Source organism: Strix aluco, chromosome 12 (assembly GCF_031877795.1).
Source record: "Strix aluco isolate bStrAlu1 chromosome 12, bStrAlu1.hap1, whole genome shotgun sequence".
Classification (NCBI taxonomy): Eukaryota; Metazoa; Chordata; class Aves; order Strigiformes; family Strigidae; genus Strix; species Strix aluco.
The window spans coordinates 18,801,342-18,818,304 of NC_133942.1; the positions used below are offsets into that span (position 1 = coordinate 18,801,342).

General features: G+C 46.9%; 1 protein-coding gene across 7 annotated transcripts in view; it reads left to right on the forward strand.

The window, feature by feature from the left end:
- AKAP13 (A-kinase anchoring protein 13) overlaps positions 1-14,071 on the forward strand; it is a 224,372-nt gene extending 210,301 nt beyond the window's left edge. For 5 of the 7 annotated variants that reach the window (XM_074837772.1, XM_074837778.1, XM_074837776.1 and 2 more), the window contains 7 exons: positions 540-704; positions 2,819-2,889; positions 3,410-3,454; positions 4,614-4,664; positions 5,047-5,496; positions 7,252-7,564; positions 8,412-14,071. In XM_074837772.1, coding sequence (XP_074693873.1) covers positions 540-704; positions 2,819-2,889; positions 3,410-3,454; positions 4,614-4,664; positions 5,047-5,496; positions 7,252-7,564; positions 8,412-8,461 — 1,145 coding nt within the window. In that variant the 3' untranslated portion in view covers positions 8,462-14,071. The remainder of the gene's footprint in view (positions 1-539; positions 705-2,818; positions 2,890-3,409; positions 3,455-4,613; positions 4,665-5,046; positions 5,497-7,251; positions 7,565-8,411) is intronic. The other 2 variants (XM_074837774.1, XM_074837775.1) reach the window with 2 other exon arrangements.
- The last annotated feature ends 2,892 nt before the right edge of the window (positions 14,072-16,963 follow it).

Genomic DNA, 16,963 nt, shown 5'->3' on the forward strand with positions numbered 1-16,963 from the left:
CTTGAAAGAGGGCAGAAAAGAAGTCAGCACTGAGAACAACCGTGTATTGAATCTGCACTGGGGTTAGCAGCATTGCAGGATTTATCCTTGGCTAAAATCTGGACCATCCAGGCTTTTGTTGTGCTTCAGTCTCAGCAAGGTATGAGAGCAGGGCTCGGGTTCCCCGAGGCACTTGTGGTGCCTGCAAGAGGACAAGCAAATCTGCTGACAAATGCAAGGGTAGATGGAAACTCGGGCAACTTTCTGGTGTGATTTTTGGAGAGGCTAAAAATTAAGTGCTGTTGTCAGAGCACACCAAGGTTGCTTGGGGGAAGAGAGGGAGGTGTGTAAGCCTGTGCAGAGCTCCAGGAATTGGAGTTAATGGTCAGACAGACTTGAGTTTTTGCGGGGGAAATGCGTACTGTTTATATCATTGTCATAGAAACATGGTTTCTTAGTACAACAAAGCATGTGAATTTCTCACCTGAGCTCAGGCAGGGATGAAAATAGCTCAAGAAGCCTGAGGTGGTCTTTAACAGCGATATCTTGCTTTTTATCAGTTGAACTGCTCCAAGACCTGGTGAACAGGAGCCTGGGCACTGCCCTCGGGCAGCAGGTCAGCAGCACTGCCATGGAACAAGAAGGAGGAGTTGGCCCCATCTCTCTCCCTAGACGGGCAGAGACATTTGGAGGATTTGACAGTCACCAGATGAATGCCTCCAAGTGTGAGTACTTCACGTGTGCACGTCAGCATTTGTTAATAATACATAATGTCATCATAGCCTCTTACTTCAGAAGGACTCCAGCAGCTGGTGATTTGGTTTTGCAACTCCTCTGCATTAATAGTTGATAGATTAAATAACAGATTAGAAAAAAAGCACATGTACAGGTAGAATGATGGCTGTTGAGAACCTGTGGCTACGTGAGGATTAGACATCTGAGCTCTTCATTGCTCTCTCTCTGTGCTCTCTGTAAATTATCCTTACTCTTTACTTGCATGCCTCACAAAAGCATTTGGCTTCTTAATAAATTAGTGTCTTTGTGTCCTTGTTGTAGTATCTGCAGCTCTGTTCTTCGTTGTTTGGTTATCTTCCAGCAGGAGCCTGGTGCTGTTGCATTTACAAATGGATGAGGATATTGCTGAATCAAGCACCTTCTCCCCTGCTCTGCTCTCTCTGCATTTGTGTTCCACATACAACTGCATGTGTTATTCCTGTAATTAAGTCTCTCCCAAACAAATGTGTGAATATTTATTTCAGCTGCATAGTTGGCTGCTTCCCAATGCTCTCTTTCTTTGCCCTTAGTCATCAGAAACTTCCCTGTCCTCAAATTCCTTTCTCTGTGGTCTCACTCACACTCCCAATACAGCCAGTTTTGCTGCGCTAGTGTCTGTCTCAGCATTGGGATCGTTGGACCTCGTCTGACCTTCTGCATTAAAGGAGCAGTGTTAGCTCCAGACAGTCAGACATGAGAAGTATGTAGAGGTTTTTCCCAGCTCTATTGGAAAGCTGCAAAGCCCTCCACAGGCCTTGTCATCATAATGACAAATATATTCATGCTGGAGGGGTTTGTTTAGGGTTTTGCCTCTCTCCTGTTGCAGTGATGAATAGGACAACCTCGTGCTGTTCATTGCCCAGCTCTAGGTTTTCTGTAGAAATGTCCTCTTTTGAATTAGATTGTAATTCAATAGTTGTAGGGTCTTGGGAGAATTTGGGAAAAGAATGCAAGGCTTGTTTGTTCAGCTGGAGGCTGGGAGGCATGAAACCTGGCTTTCGTCTCCAGTTCTTCTGTTCACAACCTGTGCAACCTTGGGCAAGGCTTATAACCTGACTCCCCTTCGTTCTCCCCTCCAGCAAAGCAGAAGGGAGGTGTTTCCTCCTGCAAAGAGGTGGAAGGTCCCAGGACGTGGCGCAGGAGAGAAGGTCTGTTAGGAGGACTTGAGGGTCAGCCTTTAATAGCAGAGCCTGCCTGGGGGATGGTGGGAGGAGAGCGTCTTGGCACTAGGTCCTCCACGTTGCTTCAGATACAGGTGTCTGTAAAGTCGTTTATCATTAAAACAATGGCAGTAGGGAGGTTACCAGTGCAGCTGTGGATTTTCCCCATGGGCTACATCTCAGCTGGCAAGGGGAGTGCAGGAGTCTTGGCAAGAGCTAGAGGACCAAAGAGCCCTGCAACTCCTTCGCCGCCATGAGCAGACGAACGTGCTCTTGGGCGCAGGAGGTGGAGAGTTGCAGCCCTCTTGGCCCCACAAGTCAGTTCAGTCCTGCTCAGGAGCACCGATACAAGCCATCCAGGGGGAAGCTAGAAAGAGAAGGCCAGTGTCCTTTGAAGATACAGGTTTCTGATAACTAAGGCTAAGCAGAAATTGTTAGCATAAAATTACACAGGGTATTGCGCAGCAGTATCTGACCCAGCTGTAAAATGCACTTGCACAAGAGGCATTGAAACTATACCTGCAATAATATACCCTGATACGATACTGCTATTGTTCTCCATCTGCTGTTATTCTGCCTTATGTCTTCTCAGCAAGTATTCTTTGGTAGCAGACAGCAGTGCAGGGGCTAGACAGAGCACCAGTTAAGACGAGTGTGATGAATTTATCAGCATGTTGTCTGAAACCAAAGTCAGTTCTAATCTGAATTCAGATCCACTTTTTCTGGTGGTGCTGACGTGTTCTGTATATGTAGGGAGCAAATGCATTTAGTTAAAGTGTCAAGAGCTCTGTGTCCCCTTTTGTGAAACATGTGAGTTTCATGCATTAAATTTCTCAGATATTAACAAGTTCATCTATGGCTTAAAATGTTGAATAACCGGTGTCAATGCTGGCTTCTTCCTTTAGGTGGAGCGAAAGATGAAGGCGAAGATGCTCAGGACCTTCGGAGAACAGAGTCGGACAGCATTTTAAAGAAGGTATCGCTTGGTTTATCTGCTGCCACTGAGTTCAGATTTCAAGAGAGTGACAGTTCTGGTCTTGAAAAATGCCTGAATTTCTTGACAATTAGCTGTATCCTAATAAGTTAAAAATAAAACAAAATTGGAAGTATGCACCCAAAAACACTTTGCTGTAGCTAAAATTCTGACTTGAAAACCATTGCAAATCAGTTGTATTCCTTTGTGGCACAGGTTATCTGCCATCTGTCTGCAGATCAGCTAAAGCATGTGTTTAATTATGCATCGTTATTGAAATGATAAGGTCAACTATAACCTTGCACCTATTCTGCTGTGGATCAATCCATCATATAGCTACAAAATGATACCTAATTAACATTTTATTTTATGTGATTTTAACTTGCCTAAAAAACATGCATGAATTCTCCCAGAATGAAAGATGGGGATGGGGGTTTAATGTGTCTGTCATTAGTTCAGCTTCAGAACACATTTGCTGTGATTTCTCATTTGTCCTCTTATTAAATCTGCGATCTTTTCATAGGGTGGAAATGCTAATCTGATGTTCATGTTGAAAAGAAATAACGAGGTAAGAATTGATTCTGTTTCTCAGCTGTTTCCTTAATTTAAGTGGCAAGAGAATTTGTCTCAATAGGTGATAATGTGGAAGAAAATACATTTCATTTGCTGAAGCGCATGTAGACTTTTAAATACATTAAGCTGAACCCACTGTGTCATTTATTTGTTTAACCTTGGATGTTCAGACAGGGAATTTGCTGATTGTCATCTGCTTGCCAGCAGGATGATACGTGCTGATTATAAGCAGCAAGGGTTAATTACCACTCTGATGCACAGGGCTGTATTTATTGTGCATCTGCAGACAGAGGGAGTTTAATTTTATGTTGCAGGTGCAGTGAATTGGGACAATTAGATTTCTATTCTCCCTTTGATACACATTCATAACTCCCAATTAGCATTAATGGCAGAATGAGAAGCAGTTTTCTTAATACTGGCTATCACACCACTATTGCAAATTCTACAGTGGTTTGTCGTCTTCTTCAAAGTAATTGAAGGATATGAGAGATTCAGAGAAATTTTTAGCTAGGCTAAAAATATATTTAGGGTTAGGGCATCGCTCCAAAGTTGCTTGCTCTGTATTGATGCACCATGTGTTCACGTTTACCTGTGTTTTCAGAGAGCCTCCATGAGCACACCTGCTGCACTTGTGTGCCTGCTGTATTGCAGTTTTTCTGTGTAAAGACAGTGGGACTTGTACGGGTCAGCCAGGGATGGAAGAGTACAAATAGTCCACATCCATTTTAAGATTTCTTCTTTTTTCACCCCTTGAGGTTCTCTCCCTGAAATCTTTAAGTGAACTGCTGGGTTTCATCGTAATTACTCTGCTTGTTCTTGAACAAGCTGATGCTGTGGGAAATGGTTTGCAGAGACAACCCGGGAGTTCCCATGAGGTCTGTGCTTCTGCAGACATTTCCTCCCGTGCCGCACTGACAGCTAGGAAAGTGAGGAAGATTGTGCCAGGCACCTCTGAGAGATGTCCAAGGGATGTTATTTGTGTACTAGGGGATGACGCAGTCGTTGCAAGTGCAGAGTGAGAAAAACGAAGGTGTAGAGGGATGGCTGTACAGCTTGCCAGACCCACTGGTGGGTCACAGTGGAAAAGGAAGGGTGCTTTACGCGTACCCTGGCACCCAGTTGGATCTAATAGCATTGCTTCTGTTTTCTCGCAGCAGGTCCTCCAAACCATTACCAGCCTCCATAAGCTGCTCAGTGCTTTGCAGGTAGGCTTGGCCGTTCATCCCGCTTTTGCATGCTGCTTGCCTGAACTGCACATCCTGCCAGCCAGCAACAGCCACTTGCACTTCGCCTTCCCATCTCTCCTTCCCCTTTGCCTGTCGCATCCCTGCCTGACTGAATACCCCACAGGCAGCTTGCAGGCAGTGTGCTGACACATCATAGGAATGAGCTGCTGCCTAAGTGAACTGGTGCTCACCTGAATTTGGGAAGCTGCTGGGGGAGATCCTCTGCCAGCACCTTCCGGTAGCCCAGCCAAATGTGAATTTGGTGGGAGAAGGGGATTGATAAAGCACCCTGAAGTTTTCAGGGATGGAGCCTCTCTTTGTGGAGAAGGTGCTGCAGTGATTTGTGTCCCCTCTCTCCTAGGGCGTCGTGCTGCAGCAGGACACCTACATCGAGGACCAGAAGCTGGCTCTGAGTGAGAGGGCTCTGACCCGAAGCTTCTTCCGGCCGACCTCGCTGCTGGAGCAGGAGAAGCAGCGCAACCTGGAGAAGCAGCGCCAGGAGTTGGCCAACCTGAAGAAGCAGCAGACACAGCACCAGGAGGAGAGACGGAGGAGAGAGAAGGAGTGGGAAGTCCGGGAGAAAGAGCTGGCAGAGCAGGAGGCCCACCTGGCCCAGCGAGAGGAGCAGGTCCAGAGAGGGTGGCAGGATCTTGAGCGGGAGCGAGAGGAGCTGCAGGTGAAGAAGGCCTCCTACCAGCTCGACCTGGAGAGGCTTCGCATGGCGCAGAAGCAGCTGGAGAGGGAGAAGATGCAGTTCAAGCAAGACATGGAGCGAGTAGCTCAAATGCGGCAGGAGCCTGACCACAACCAGGTGAATGATGCCAGCAACCGGGCTGCGGGGGAAGCCGTGCCCTGCAGGGAGCTTGCGGCCGGCTCCTGGGCCAGCTGCATGCCAGCAGCCCAGCCCTAGACATGCGGGACCTGGTATTTAAACCTGGCTCCTTGCACGTGATGTGCAGGGCTGCATTTCTGACACCTCGGGAGCTGCTGAGGCATTGCCAGTGTTGAGGCAACATGCTGTATTCGGGATGCCTGGTCAGTCCTGAGCAGTAGGTGGTTACAACAGCCTGAGCTCTGCCCACTTTTCTGTGCCGTGTGTTGGTGGACGGCTGAGCGGAGGTGGCTGCCTTGCAGAGAAGATGCCCTAGGCAATCCCAGGAGGTCAATACTGCCTTTGGCGTTGGCCCTCACCCCGTGGGGGCTGAGCTCTGGAGAGTGGTCAGGCACATGAGACGTCCTTCTCGGAAACAGCCTGAGCGTTGTGGGTTACATGCACCCTCCAGCTGTCATGAGAGCCACTTGTGAGGCTGATAACTGCAGGGGATGGCTGTTTGTACACTTATATCCATCTCCAGAAGCATTCTCTATCTAGCAAAGAGATGGGCATTGTCCTGTCCTAAAGAAGCTGGGTACCTGCGGTCTGGTCATGAGCAAAAGTCTCCAGCTCTGCTGCAGGAGGCGTCTGGTGTCTGGCTGCCCACAACCAGAAAGAAAAACCCCCACACAGATCCTGTTCTCTGCATTTTCCACCAGGCTGGGGTTTATTTTCTTATAACTGTGCAGCAGTCTGGCTGAGGAGAGCAAGCATCCATTGGCAAAGCATGGGCTGAATTTGATCCTTAAGCCTGTTGTTGAGATGATTTGTTTGTTTGTAACTCACTAATTCTGAGTGTAATTTGCTTAGAGCTGTAGCAGAATTAGTTTATAAATGTTGGATTGTGGAATGGAAATGATTTTGGGTGCCTGAATGGGCTGATTGCGGAGCTCAGCAGTGAGCTCTGAAAAGCAAATCATCAGAGAGGGGCTTGCTCCCTCCCACCCTGGTTCCTGATCAGGGCAGAAGTTTTCCGAGCACACGGTGAAGCTGTTCCAGTGTCAAACACACGTAGACATGCAAGGGGGATGGATGCTACGGGAGAGGCTGAGAGGTAAAATAACTGCAAGGCCTGGGGCATTAGGAGAAGGAAGCACCTTTTCGAGGCAGGTATCTTACTGACATTTCAGAGCTATTAATAGAGGGTTCGGTGAGGCTTTGTTGAGCTGCTGTTTTGATCTTCCCTTTGAATGTGCGGGCTCAATTACATCCTGAGACAGCCGTTAGGAAAAAAAAAATATCAGGAAAAATGTTTTTCCTTTCATCTTTTGCTTGGGGAGGCTTCCTTTGACACATGCCGCTCCGGTGCTGTGTGCTGGCGTCGCCCTGCCGGAGAGGCACGCTTCTTCTTGGCCTTCTGCCACCATCTGTGTGCACAAACGATGCAGGGTGAGTCTTGGTATTGAGATCTTAGAGAATATTTGCCCTTGGCTTGTTGATATATAGCAGAGTACATGTAGGAGCAAAAGATACTGGAGAGTTACTATTTATATGCCTAGTTTCTTCGTCTTAAACAGAGAGGGCTGCTTCTCTCATTGCTTTGCCAGGATGGGATACCACTTTTTAGCTGGTTAATGGGCTGGATGTTCACAACTTCTGTCTCTATGAGTGGCCTGGGACACACCTTTCCTATCCAGGTTTTCTGCTAGCCTCTTTCATGCCCCAATGAAACACTTTTCTTTTCCTTTACAGATTTCAAATCTACATGAGAAACTTGGAAGAGTCCCCTCCCAGTCCAGCATCGATGACTCCTCCAAGCAGAAGAGCCCTTCCCTTCCTAAACAAGGGCACTTTGATGCAGAACTGTCTGTCTCCCCCAAAAGGAACAGTCTTTCAAGGACACACAAAGAGAAAAGCACTTTCCATTTGCTTAGCACAACAAACCAGACTAACAAGGCAGCTGAGGAACAGCCCCAGATGCCTACCCGTCTCTTCAGTTTAGCCAAACCAAAGGAGAAGAAGGAAAAGAAGAAAAAGGGCAGGGGACATCGCTCCCAACAGTCTGGTGAGTGTCAGGGCAGGTCATAGGTGTGTTTTCAGGGTTGGTGACCTGGCTTTTCCCTCCAGCCAGTGAACTTGCAAAAGGCACAAAATCTATCCTTGAATGTGGACGGTAACACAGGGATGGAAAAGATCAGGTGTGATGAGTGGTGTTCCCAGCTTGAAGTGGTCTTCTGTGGGCTTTTCTGCCTGTTCTGCAGCTCTTGGGATTGTCAGAGGGGCGCACTCTGCTCCCTGCTCTTTTCCTTTCCCATCCCATCCTGAGCAGTCTCCACAGGCTGGATTCTCCCTTTTATTTTTCAGCTTGCTGTGCTTTGAGGAAGAAAATGTCCTGCTTCAGTATATGTGCTTTCAGGAGGTGCTGCTGGGCTGCTCCTGGCTCTTGCAGCCCCTGCGGCATTGCTGTCTGCTTTAACTCTGCTGTAGTTTAGAAGTGATACCCACAACCCTTCTGGTGGCCTCTCCCTTTCACTTCAGCCGGTCTGTCTGGTCTCTTGATCTGAAAAAAAAGAAATAAAAATGCCGGGTTTTTTTCTCTGGTAGTTTTGCATCCATCCCCGTAGGACTCAGTTCTGCACCTCAAACCTATGACCCACATGAAATTTGATCTCACGCCCTCAGATGACCGGCTTATCCATATTAACTCTCTGGTGTTTTCCAACTTGTGCACAGGCAAGCTCAGCAATTACAACATGTATTTTCATGGTACCTTGTCAGGGAACTGGACATCTTTTAAGGTGCCCAGTGGATTGGGCAGCCAGTGGGGTTTCCATGTGCATGGAGTCCCGCTCTGCCATCTGTATTCCTGTATTCCCATAGTGATTCCCACCTGTTTTTTTTTTGTGCTGCAGATTCTCACTCATCAGAAGCACCTCCAGAGGGCGAGGAGATCTTCTGCTGAGCACGGACGGTTCTATCGGTCACTCTCAGCATTGGTACAGTGGACATATCCCTGCCCGCTCCACAGCACGCTGCTGGTGCCTGCAGCTGACAAGCATCTGGAGGTTTTAAATAAAACATGTTATGAAGTCTGTTAAGTGGTGGGAAAGGGCCTCTCCTGTGGTTTTGCGTGAATTCTCACCACAGAGGCTGACTGCGTGGCAAATAGTACCATCTCTCTGTGCCAACTTTGGGTTAAATGGATTGGGATAGGTGTTTTCTGTCTCTCCTTACTGCTAAAGGATGAGAGAACATAGCCTTAAGGGGTCTGTGCCTTCAAATTCCCCTTTTCTGGGGAACGTAACCAAAACCAAGCATTTAGCAAAAGATTAGGACTCTACAAATGGTGCGTACACACTGGCATATATAGATATACTGTATATATATACATATATGTATCTATGTATCCACTGGGATATGCTTACAGTCTGTACAGCCAAGCTTAGCTCGGCCCATGGGGATAGATGATACCTGATGACTTTCAGGGAGCGTGTAGATATTAAATATCTTGCCCTTACTGCTCCGATTGTAACGCCATTGACTTGCACGCCCCTTTTGTGCTCATGGTATATGGACTGTTTGGTTTCAGAAAGGTACCTTACACCAGGAAGCAGTAACAGCATTCAAAACAAAAATTCAGAGGAAAAAACAATTCTAAAGTAATTCCAAAAGATTTCCATGGGGCAGAGGATTTAAATGTCAAACTGTTTTAGAATCAAACAGAACGTCTGGGTATATTTAAAACGATGCAGAAAAGAGGAATTCTGTAGGCTTGTAAGGCAGCCCCAGGGAGCCAGAACAGACAGTGTTCAAGTGGGAACAACTCTAAGCAATGTTTTTTCACACAATCTCTTTGAGCTCCAACTCACTTCTTCCCATCCCCTAAGTAAAGATAATTTTTTTTTCCAGACTGCAGTTCTCCAGTTGCATTTGATATCCCTTCATTGCAAGCCTGATGAGTTACTTGCCGAAAATTGGCTTTTAGGGACTTTTGTTCTGTTATTTGTATTTTTCTTCCTCCACTTTTTGTGTTACCATTGGGCTTCTGTTTCTCTGGATTTTGTCAGCTTCCCTTGTCATTTCTAAGGCAGAATGAGACAACAGCAATTTCAGAGCACTTCAGTGAGACGTCGCAGGTCAGGGGCTGAGTGCTATGAGCAGAGTGAACTCCAAAGAGGCAGCTCCTAGTCCCCATGCCTGTACGATACCATGCACTTATTAACCATTTCTGGGGAAAAAAATATATTCTCCCTGTCAACACCACTGTGGGACAGGTCCAAAGGTCCAGCGTGGCAGGTCCGTTTCCATCCCCGTGGGCTCTAGGGTGAAAGTGTCCGTGTGTCACCATGTCGCCGTCAGCAGAAGGGGAAGGTCCGAGGGTGACTCTCACTGTGCCGACTGTGAGGTGTTTGTACAGCTGCTGAATACAGGGATGTGTTCAGCGGGGGAAGAGAAATGCAGCGAGCCAAACTTTTTTCAAAAATTACTGTTCTCCCAAACCCTCTCAGGGGAATTGCCCCGGCGGATTTGTAAATGGTAACAAGATGCTATCAGCTTCAAAATAGCTCAGAGGTTTGCTCAGAGTTTGAAGCTGTCAAGTGCATTTCCTTTCTTACCAGTTTTTCTTTAAAAAAAAAAAAATTTCTCTTCTTGCACTATTGTTTGATTTCAGTTTGTTCTCTGGCTTCTCACAAGCCAGTTACACGCAGCAGTTTTCAGAGTTTGGTGCTGATGAGTATCAGCAGCGTTGATGGTGAGGTGGATGCTTAGACTGGTCTGTCTTGGTCAGTGCAGGAATCCTAAACTGCCTGCTTGCTTTTGAAGCTCTCTAAACTATTAAGACTCAAAAAAAAAAAAAAAAAAGAAAAGAAAAAGGGTTGAGATTTATTTTTATTTTGTTTTTTTAATATTATTTGGTGCTTGTACTTAATTGCAAGCAGGGCTTGCAAAAAATATTTATCTTTCTGTTTATTTGAAAGAGTTCTTTTTTTAAAAGTTTACTTGGTTTTATTTTTTTATTTCTTTTTACTTTTCATTTTGCTTTTGTTTGGGGGTTTGAGGGGTGGTTTGTTTTCCCCCCCCCCCCTTTTTTTTTTTTTTTGTTACCAAAAGATTGGTAAACCAAATGTTCTTATCTCCCTGGTTCCTACAAAGCCAGGGTTTGGGCAGCGCTGCTTTGCAGCCCGTGCCGTGCCCAGAGTTACACAATTTCAACTGAGAGCTTTCTTTAAGACAGAGCATCTTTGGGCCAAAAAAAGTCTGGAAAAAGCAGCAGTGACTTGAGACAAGACTCCTCCTATCAGTTAGTTTCCTTGTTTAAATGTTTTATTTAGGTTTTCTCATACTTCTTGGAGGCAAAGGAAAAAGCAAAGCAGTGATGTGAGGTTGCTTCTCTGGAGAGATACAGGCAGCTCCTGAATCTGAAGGGAGATGAAGGAGGCATGTGCTGGTGTTGTGGTGTTACCTTTTTCATAAAAACCCACCAATTTCAGAAGATAATTTCTGCCCCACTATTTATACATCTGCAAAAATGAATGTGCCGAGCTGAAATTTTTGGAAACCAAAGCAGTGCATGGCTCATTTACTGTTGTGTAAACAGAGATGAGGTCCCCGGTATTTCTGAAAGTTCCCCTCAGTCTGTAATAGCCTTTGCCAATATGAGCTTTTCTTTTTATCCCACTGTCTTTTCCCCAGTCCCAACACATCTGGAATTTGCAACACGGGAATGCCTCATGGCTCTGAGAAGGGCATCAAAAGGCCCAGGGTGGCAGGGCTGAGTCTTCCTGGCTTGTCTGTCTCTGCTGACGTGTGCAAATCAAAAAAGAACAGTCAGTGGCCTAAGTGAAAATAGTATTTGCTAAGTGATCTCCTAACGTCCCCATGATTCCTTGTCAAAGAAACTACGGGCGTGAGTCAGAAATACACAGACCAGAAATACTGCATATCAAAGCTGTTTGTGTCTTTCATTCTGGTGGGCAGACCTTTGTCCCTGGAGGATGTATGTTACTGTATGATTCACTTTTTTTGAATGAAGCCTTTACTCCCACACTGCTTCCTCCTTCTTTCACCTTTAGGAAGGTGAGGGCTTGTTTTTATCTCTTTAGCCTTTTACTTTCCCCCCCTCTCAGGTTTTTTTTGGCAAGGCTTGGCATAGGTTCCCAGGGTTGGTTTCCCACTCTGATCCCTGCAGGTTACGTAGGGTGGTCTGCTTGAGTATGGTCCCAGTTTTACAGCACTGGAGCTTTTCCTCTGCCTGGCCTTAAAATTGCATTTGCTTCGGTTTCACACCTGGCATCCTTCCTGCAGTTGTTGAAAGCATGTTATTTCTTAATTTCCCAGAGACAGTCCCTTGATCCAATTTGGAGTAACCAAACCCCCCATTTTGCACTAGATTCCTGGGACACAGAGGGGGTTCAAAGGTGTTTATGCAAAGCTCCCGTTTTTGGAGGCAGAAGAGGACCCAGCAAAGGCTCTTGGAGCTTTTTTGCTACTGTTTCATGGAGGGGAAAAATCAGATTTTCTTGGGCTTTTCTTTACCTATTCTTTATCACTGCCCAACAGAAGGTGTTTTGGTGACCGAGGAAGTGGGAGCGTGGGCTCAGATGAAGTACAAAAGTGGTCAGTGTTAGCTGGAGGTGCCAGAATACCCCAGCAAGAGAGAGTAGTTGTAGCAAACGGTGTGAGACTCCATGGAGTTGTGTGGGGTAGGCCTTAGCTTCTTTTAAATGAAGTGATCATCTCAACATGTAACTTGATGTCAGGTTGATGCCGTAAAGCACTTTAAATGGAACTGGTCTTGTCCCTTTTCATTTTGGTTATGTGGAGACAATCAGCTTTGCCATTGCTCCCCCCCTCTGCACCCCCAGCAAAATCTGAGCAGCAAGTAGGCATATTCCTGGTTTGGTTTGGCTTCACCCCAGGAGAGGAGGAAGGGCCAAGCTTTTTGTATTATTTTTAGACCAAAGTGGGTGTGAATCTGACTGCAGTCCCACTGCAGACAGAGTGAGTAGCAGGACCAGAGGAACTGGCTTCTGATGGCTCAGGTATATCCCCCAGGAGAGCCCATGCTGGCATCACCATCACCTTCCTCACCATGGGTACTGCTGCTGGGAGGGAAGCAGCTGTCCTGCTGGTGATTTGCCCTCCACCTCCTTTTCCTTGGAGAAACCCAGAGCAAAGGATGGGGGGGGATGCAGCCAAATAAGGGAAGTGAGGCCCTTTCCGTGCACTAAGTCATTTACTGTCCAGGCCGTTGGGAGAGCTCCCAGGTGCTATCCCTGGGGCAGGAGCTCTCACCACCACTGAGGGTGGACTCTTCACTCTGGAAGTTTGAGCACTGCTGAGAAGCACAGTAATGCTGTTAGCTTGTGCGGACTTGTACTGCCTTTCAAAGGCAGGAACATCCATAGAGTCTGATGATCTTTGCACCTTCCTTGAGGCACTAGGATATCTCAAAGCTGTTGCTGAAACACCCAAATCCAGTCCTTCCAAATGCCACCGAGTCAGATGAGGTTCATCAGGTGCCAAATCCCAAGGAAGCTGTCTAGGATATCTGTGGCACGAGGCAAGGGAGGACTGGGCAGGGGGCACAAGAGAGTATCTGCTAAAATCCCACAAAACATTCCTTGTTAACCAGAAGTCTGGAAATTGTTCTGCCTGCTGGCCAGGTTTGGGAAATTAACATAATTTAAGGCACCCTTTTAAATAAAAAACCTCCCCTCCTGCTCATAACTCTTGCTTCGTTTGTCAGAAGGGGCAGCCATCGATGATCAGTTCTTGATCCAGTTGATACAGCTAAGTTTTAAAGATAGGCGAGCTGAACTGGCTTAATCTCGTACACCTCGTGCTCTTGAGTGATGGGAAGCGTAACACTAGCTCCCTTCCCACCTGCGTTTTCAGGGCTCGGTGCCCTTTCTTTCCACACGCGTTTCACTGACCCTGATGCTTTGCCCAGATATATTCAGCTTCCATTGCTTGGGGGGAGGGGGGAACAGGATAACATTCACTGCTTTGCATACAGCTATAAGCTTTGTATGTATTCAAGCTGTCTATAGATATCCATCCTTTCCATGCTCTAAAGTATTTTACTATTTTCTTTATCAATATTAAACACTGACTCAAAAAAAAAAAAAATATGTCCAGTTCAGTTCGCCTATGGTTAAAGTTTAGCCTGGTGTTTATTTTGTACTAATATGGAATGCACTTGAGTAATTCCCAGAGCGTTGAGGAGGTGTATTATAATAACCTGATATACCTCTGCTTTTGGTTTGTTTCTTAAAAAAAAAAAAAAAATGCTTTGCATTTTCATGTTGAACCCATTAAAAAAAAGTTGAAAAAAAAAAAGTTGAAAAAAAGAATTTTAAAAAAAGGGTAAAACCTAATTGCTGTATGTTAATTTGTAATTATGTAAAAAGTGAGCAGGTTATTGACTGTAAAATTCTTCAGTTTTTCTGTAACTTGCCAGAAACCATTAGGTTTTGTAACAAGCTTTTATTTATCTTCCTTTTTAGTTATCAGCATCAACCTCTTGTAAAGTCATTTCTCCTCTAAATAAATTTGATTTTAAGTCTGAGTTTTCTGCCCGATTTATTTCCACACCTTTGGTATTTCTGCTGTTGACTTTGTTGCACCGAGGCTCAATGAATAGACGTGACCCTAACCTGTAATCAAATGTTTGCGTTGCTTTTATCATCTGGAGTCCAGTCTGCTCTCACTGGACTCTTATTTTCCTTCTCTTAGATTTGCATTTTGCTGAAGGGCATATGGCCATAATGATACTCAGCTCCTCGGGTTTTTTTCCCCCCTCACAGAAGGCTTTTCATCTTTTTACAAGAAGGGGAAGTGTCACAGCCGTTATCTCAGCCACTTCAGCTCGGTAAGCTGAGATAAATGGCAGTCTGGTGGCTGCGTGTGCTGTCTCATGGCATAGAGTTTCTGTAACCCGCTGAAGTAGTTCTGTGTCTTCAGCACATCCTGGACACGGGGTTTTTTTACATCATTTGGCTGAGAGAGCAAGAGATGCTACGTCTTATCACAGGGATGGGGAGAGAAGGGGGGATGTCTGCACCCACGATGGGGTGTGCTTTATGTGTTGCCCCATCCCCTGCAAGAGGAGGCCCCGCAGAAACGCTGTAGTGAGCATCCGGGTCGTTCCTCTCCCCTGGGGAGGTGAAGGTCGGTGGTGTTCCCAGTGCCTGCAGGCATCAGTCCAGGCAGAAGAGGGTGCCAGAAGTACAGAGCCGAGGGAGCTTTGCTCCGTAATGCGATGAGCCGGCACAGAGGACCACATGTGATGGCTGGAGTTTCTCTACCATCTTTTTTTTTTTACCTGTAAAAGCGCTCACAGCTGCCTCTGTGCCGCTAGTCCTGCATGAGACTGGAGCATCCTCTCCCCAGGCGGAAGGAGCAGGGACACCTGCACCCTTCACCCTCTGCATATTGATTCTGAGGCAGAGGAACTGCTTCATTTCCACCTATTATTTCACTTGTCTTCAGAGGTGGGATAGGGAGGGCGAGAGGATGCTTGAGAAGAATCAGATGTATTGATCAAAGCCTCCAGGTCATCAACATGAAGGCTGCTTGGTGGTGTTGGGTTGTTCCTTAGCAGGTGTTAGGAAATGCCAACCCCCCTCCTGTGCCCCGTTAGCCAGCCGTGCCCACGTGTATCCTTCCCCCTTCTCACATCTGTGTTGCATGTGCTGTTCTAAAAACCTGAATCATGCCAATGAACCCAAACCTACACCCTGTCATGCAGCGCTTGCTCCGAGAGGGGCAGCTCCCTGGGTGTGAGACAGGAGATGAAAGAGCTCATTTATCTTGACGGCTGTTCAGTAGTCCTCATTTTATTTGCATTCCCATTCGTCCCAGCTCACCTATTTACCAAAGCGAATAAAAGCTTTCGCCGAACTGTCGGCTCCTGTGTGTGGTGTTTAAAGAGCGCGTTTTCCTGCGGCCCCTCTTGGCTCTGCGACCTGGATGCCCAACAAAAGCACCGCTGGGTTACCCCAAGCCTTTGCATTGCTGCAGTAAAACAACGGCTGCGGCCGCAGCTGCTGCTGGAAGTGTGAGATGCTGCTGCTGGAGCGCCGGCTCACCGGGCTGCTGAGATACAACAGGCGTTGGTCATGGGAGGAGGAAGAGCATATTTACTGATGACAAATGACATGCAGAAAATCAAATTCTTGCTGAATCAAGCTCCTGCCAGGGCAAGGCCGAGGTGCAGAGCAAACCAGGCAGTGTGAGCTTCTCTGGTCCTGCACAGCACAAACCAAACCACCCCCCGTTTCCATAGGCCTGGGCATGCAATAGACTGCCTTTGGCAGAGGAGGAAACGAAGGACCCCGCCTCTCCGGATGTTCTCCATGTGGCAATTTGAATATCCTAAACCAGCTTTCCACAATTTCATCCACAGTCTGTGCTCTGAGCCAGAATGGATGTTCTCCCCAGACCACATGGGTCAATTATTTTAGATGGTTTCCAAGCAGCAGTGATGTGTTTCTGAGCATCCGAGGTTTCTTGCCCAGCCCTGGCTTTTCCTTAGCAACGAAGGTTAGAGGGAAAGATCTCTGCAGGGCCATGCAGTGGGTCATCTGGATGTGGTTGGATTTTCACTGTCACCTTCACCTAAAAGGGGTCATAAAGGATCCTTACACTTGGATGGGACTCTAAAGCATTGACAGGGGCAGGAGAAGCTCTTCAGAAATACGGCTTAGTGACACTTTTCACATTTGTGTTACCTGCGTTTCCCCTTTCCTGCCCTTGCTGGGTTCAGTCCCAGCGCTGGCTCCAGGGTGAGAATTTGGAGGCCTGGGAGGACACAGGTGCAAGCTGGACTGGGGCTTGCAGACAGGCTGCTCATTCATGGAGGCTTTATTGAGAGAAGGAAAGGCAAAACCCTAATTAGTTCAGTGAGTGAGTGAGATGCCTTGTGATCAGATACAAGGTGAATAGTAAAGGAATGACTTACCTTTGCCATAGAAGGCACCTGGGTTTTGTTAATTAGTTAGAGGGAAGTTAAACACTGCAAATGGCTTGATTTGTTTAGGGTTGAAACATCTTTAAAATAAGGGAGAAATACTATTTGACACTAGCAACTGATGCGAGAGCCCATACAAGTGAGCACCCCCAGCCCTCACAGGATGAGCAGACACAGTAGGTGCCCCTCGTGTCCCCCCAAAAGCTGTCTTCACACCTCTTGAAACCCTCTGAACAAGGCTTTGCTCCAGAGCCTGCTCTCCTGCCCCCTGTTCCAAGGTGGCTCAGGGGAGGATGCTGCCAGTTCAGGACCAGCTTCCCCTGCCCCGCTGCCTGCACAGCCCCGTCCCGCTCCCCTGCATCCTGGGGCTCCTTTTGTTTGTCGATAACTTGCTCAACAGGGCTACAAAGAGCAACCTTCGCTCTTGGCTGGAGGACATCCGAGTGCCTCAGCCAGGTGTCCCCAGTGGGATGGAGCCAAGGTTTGTTT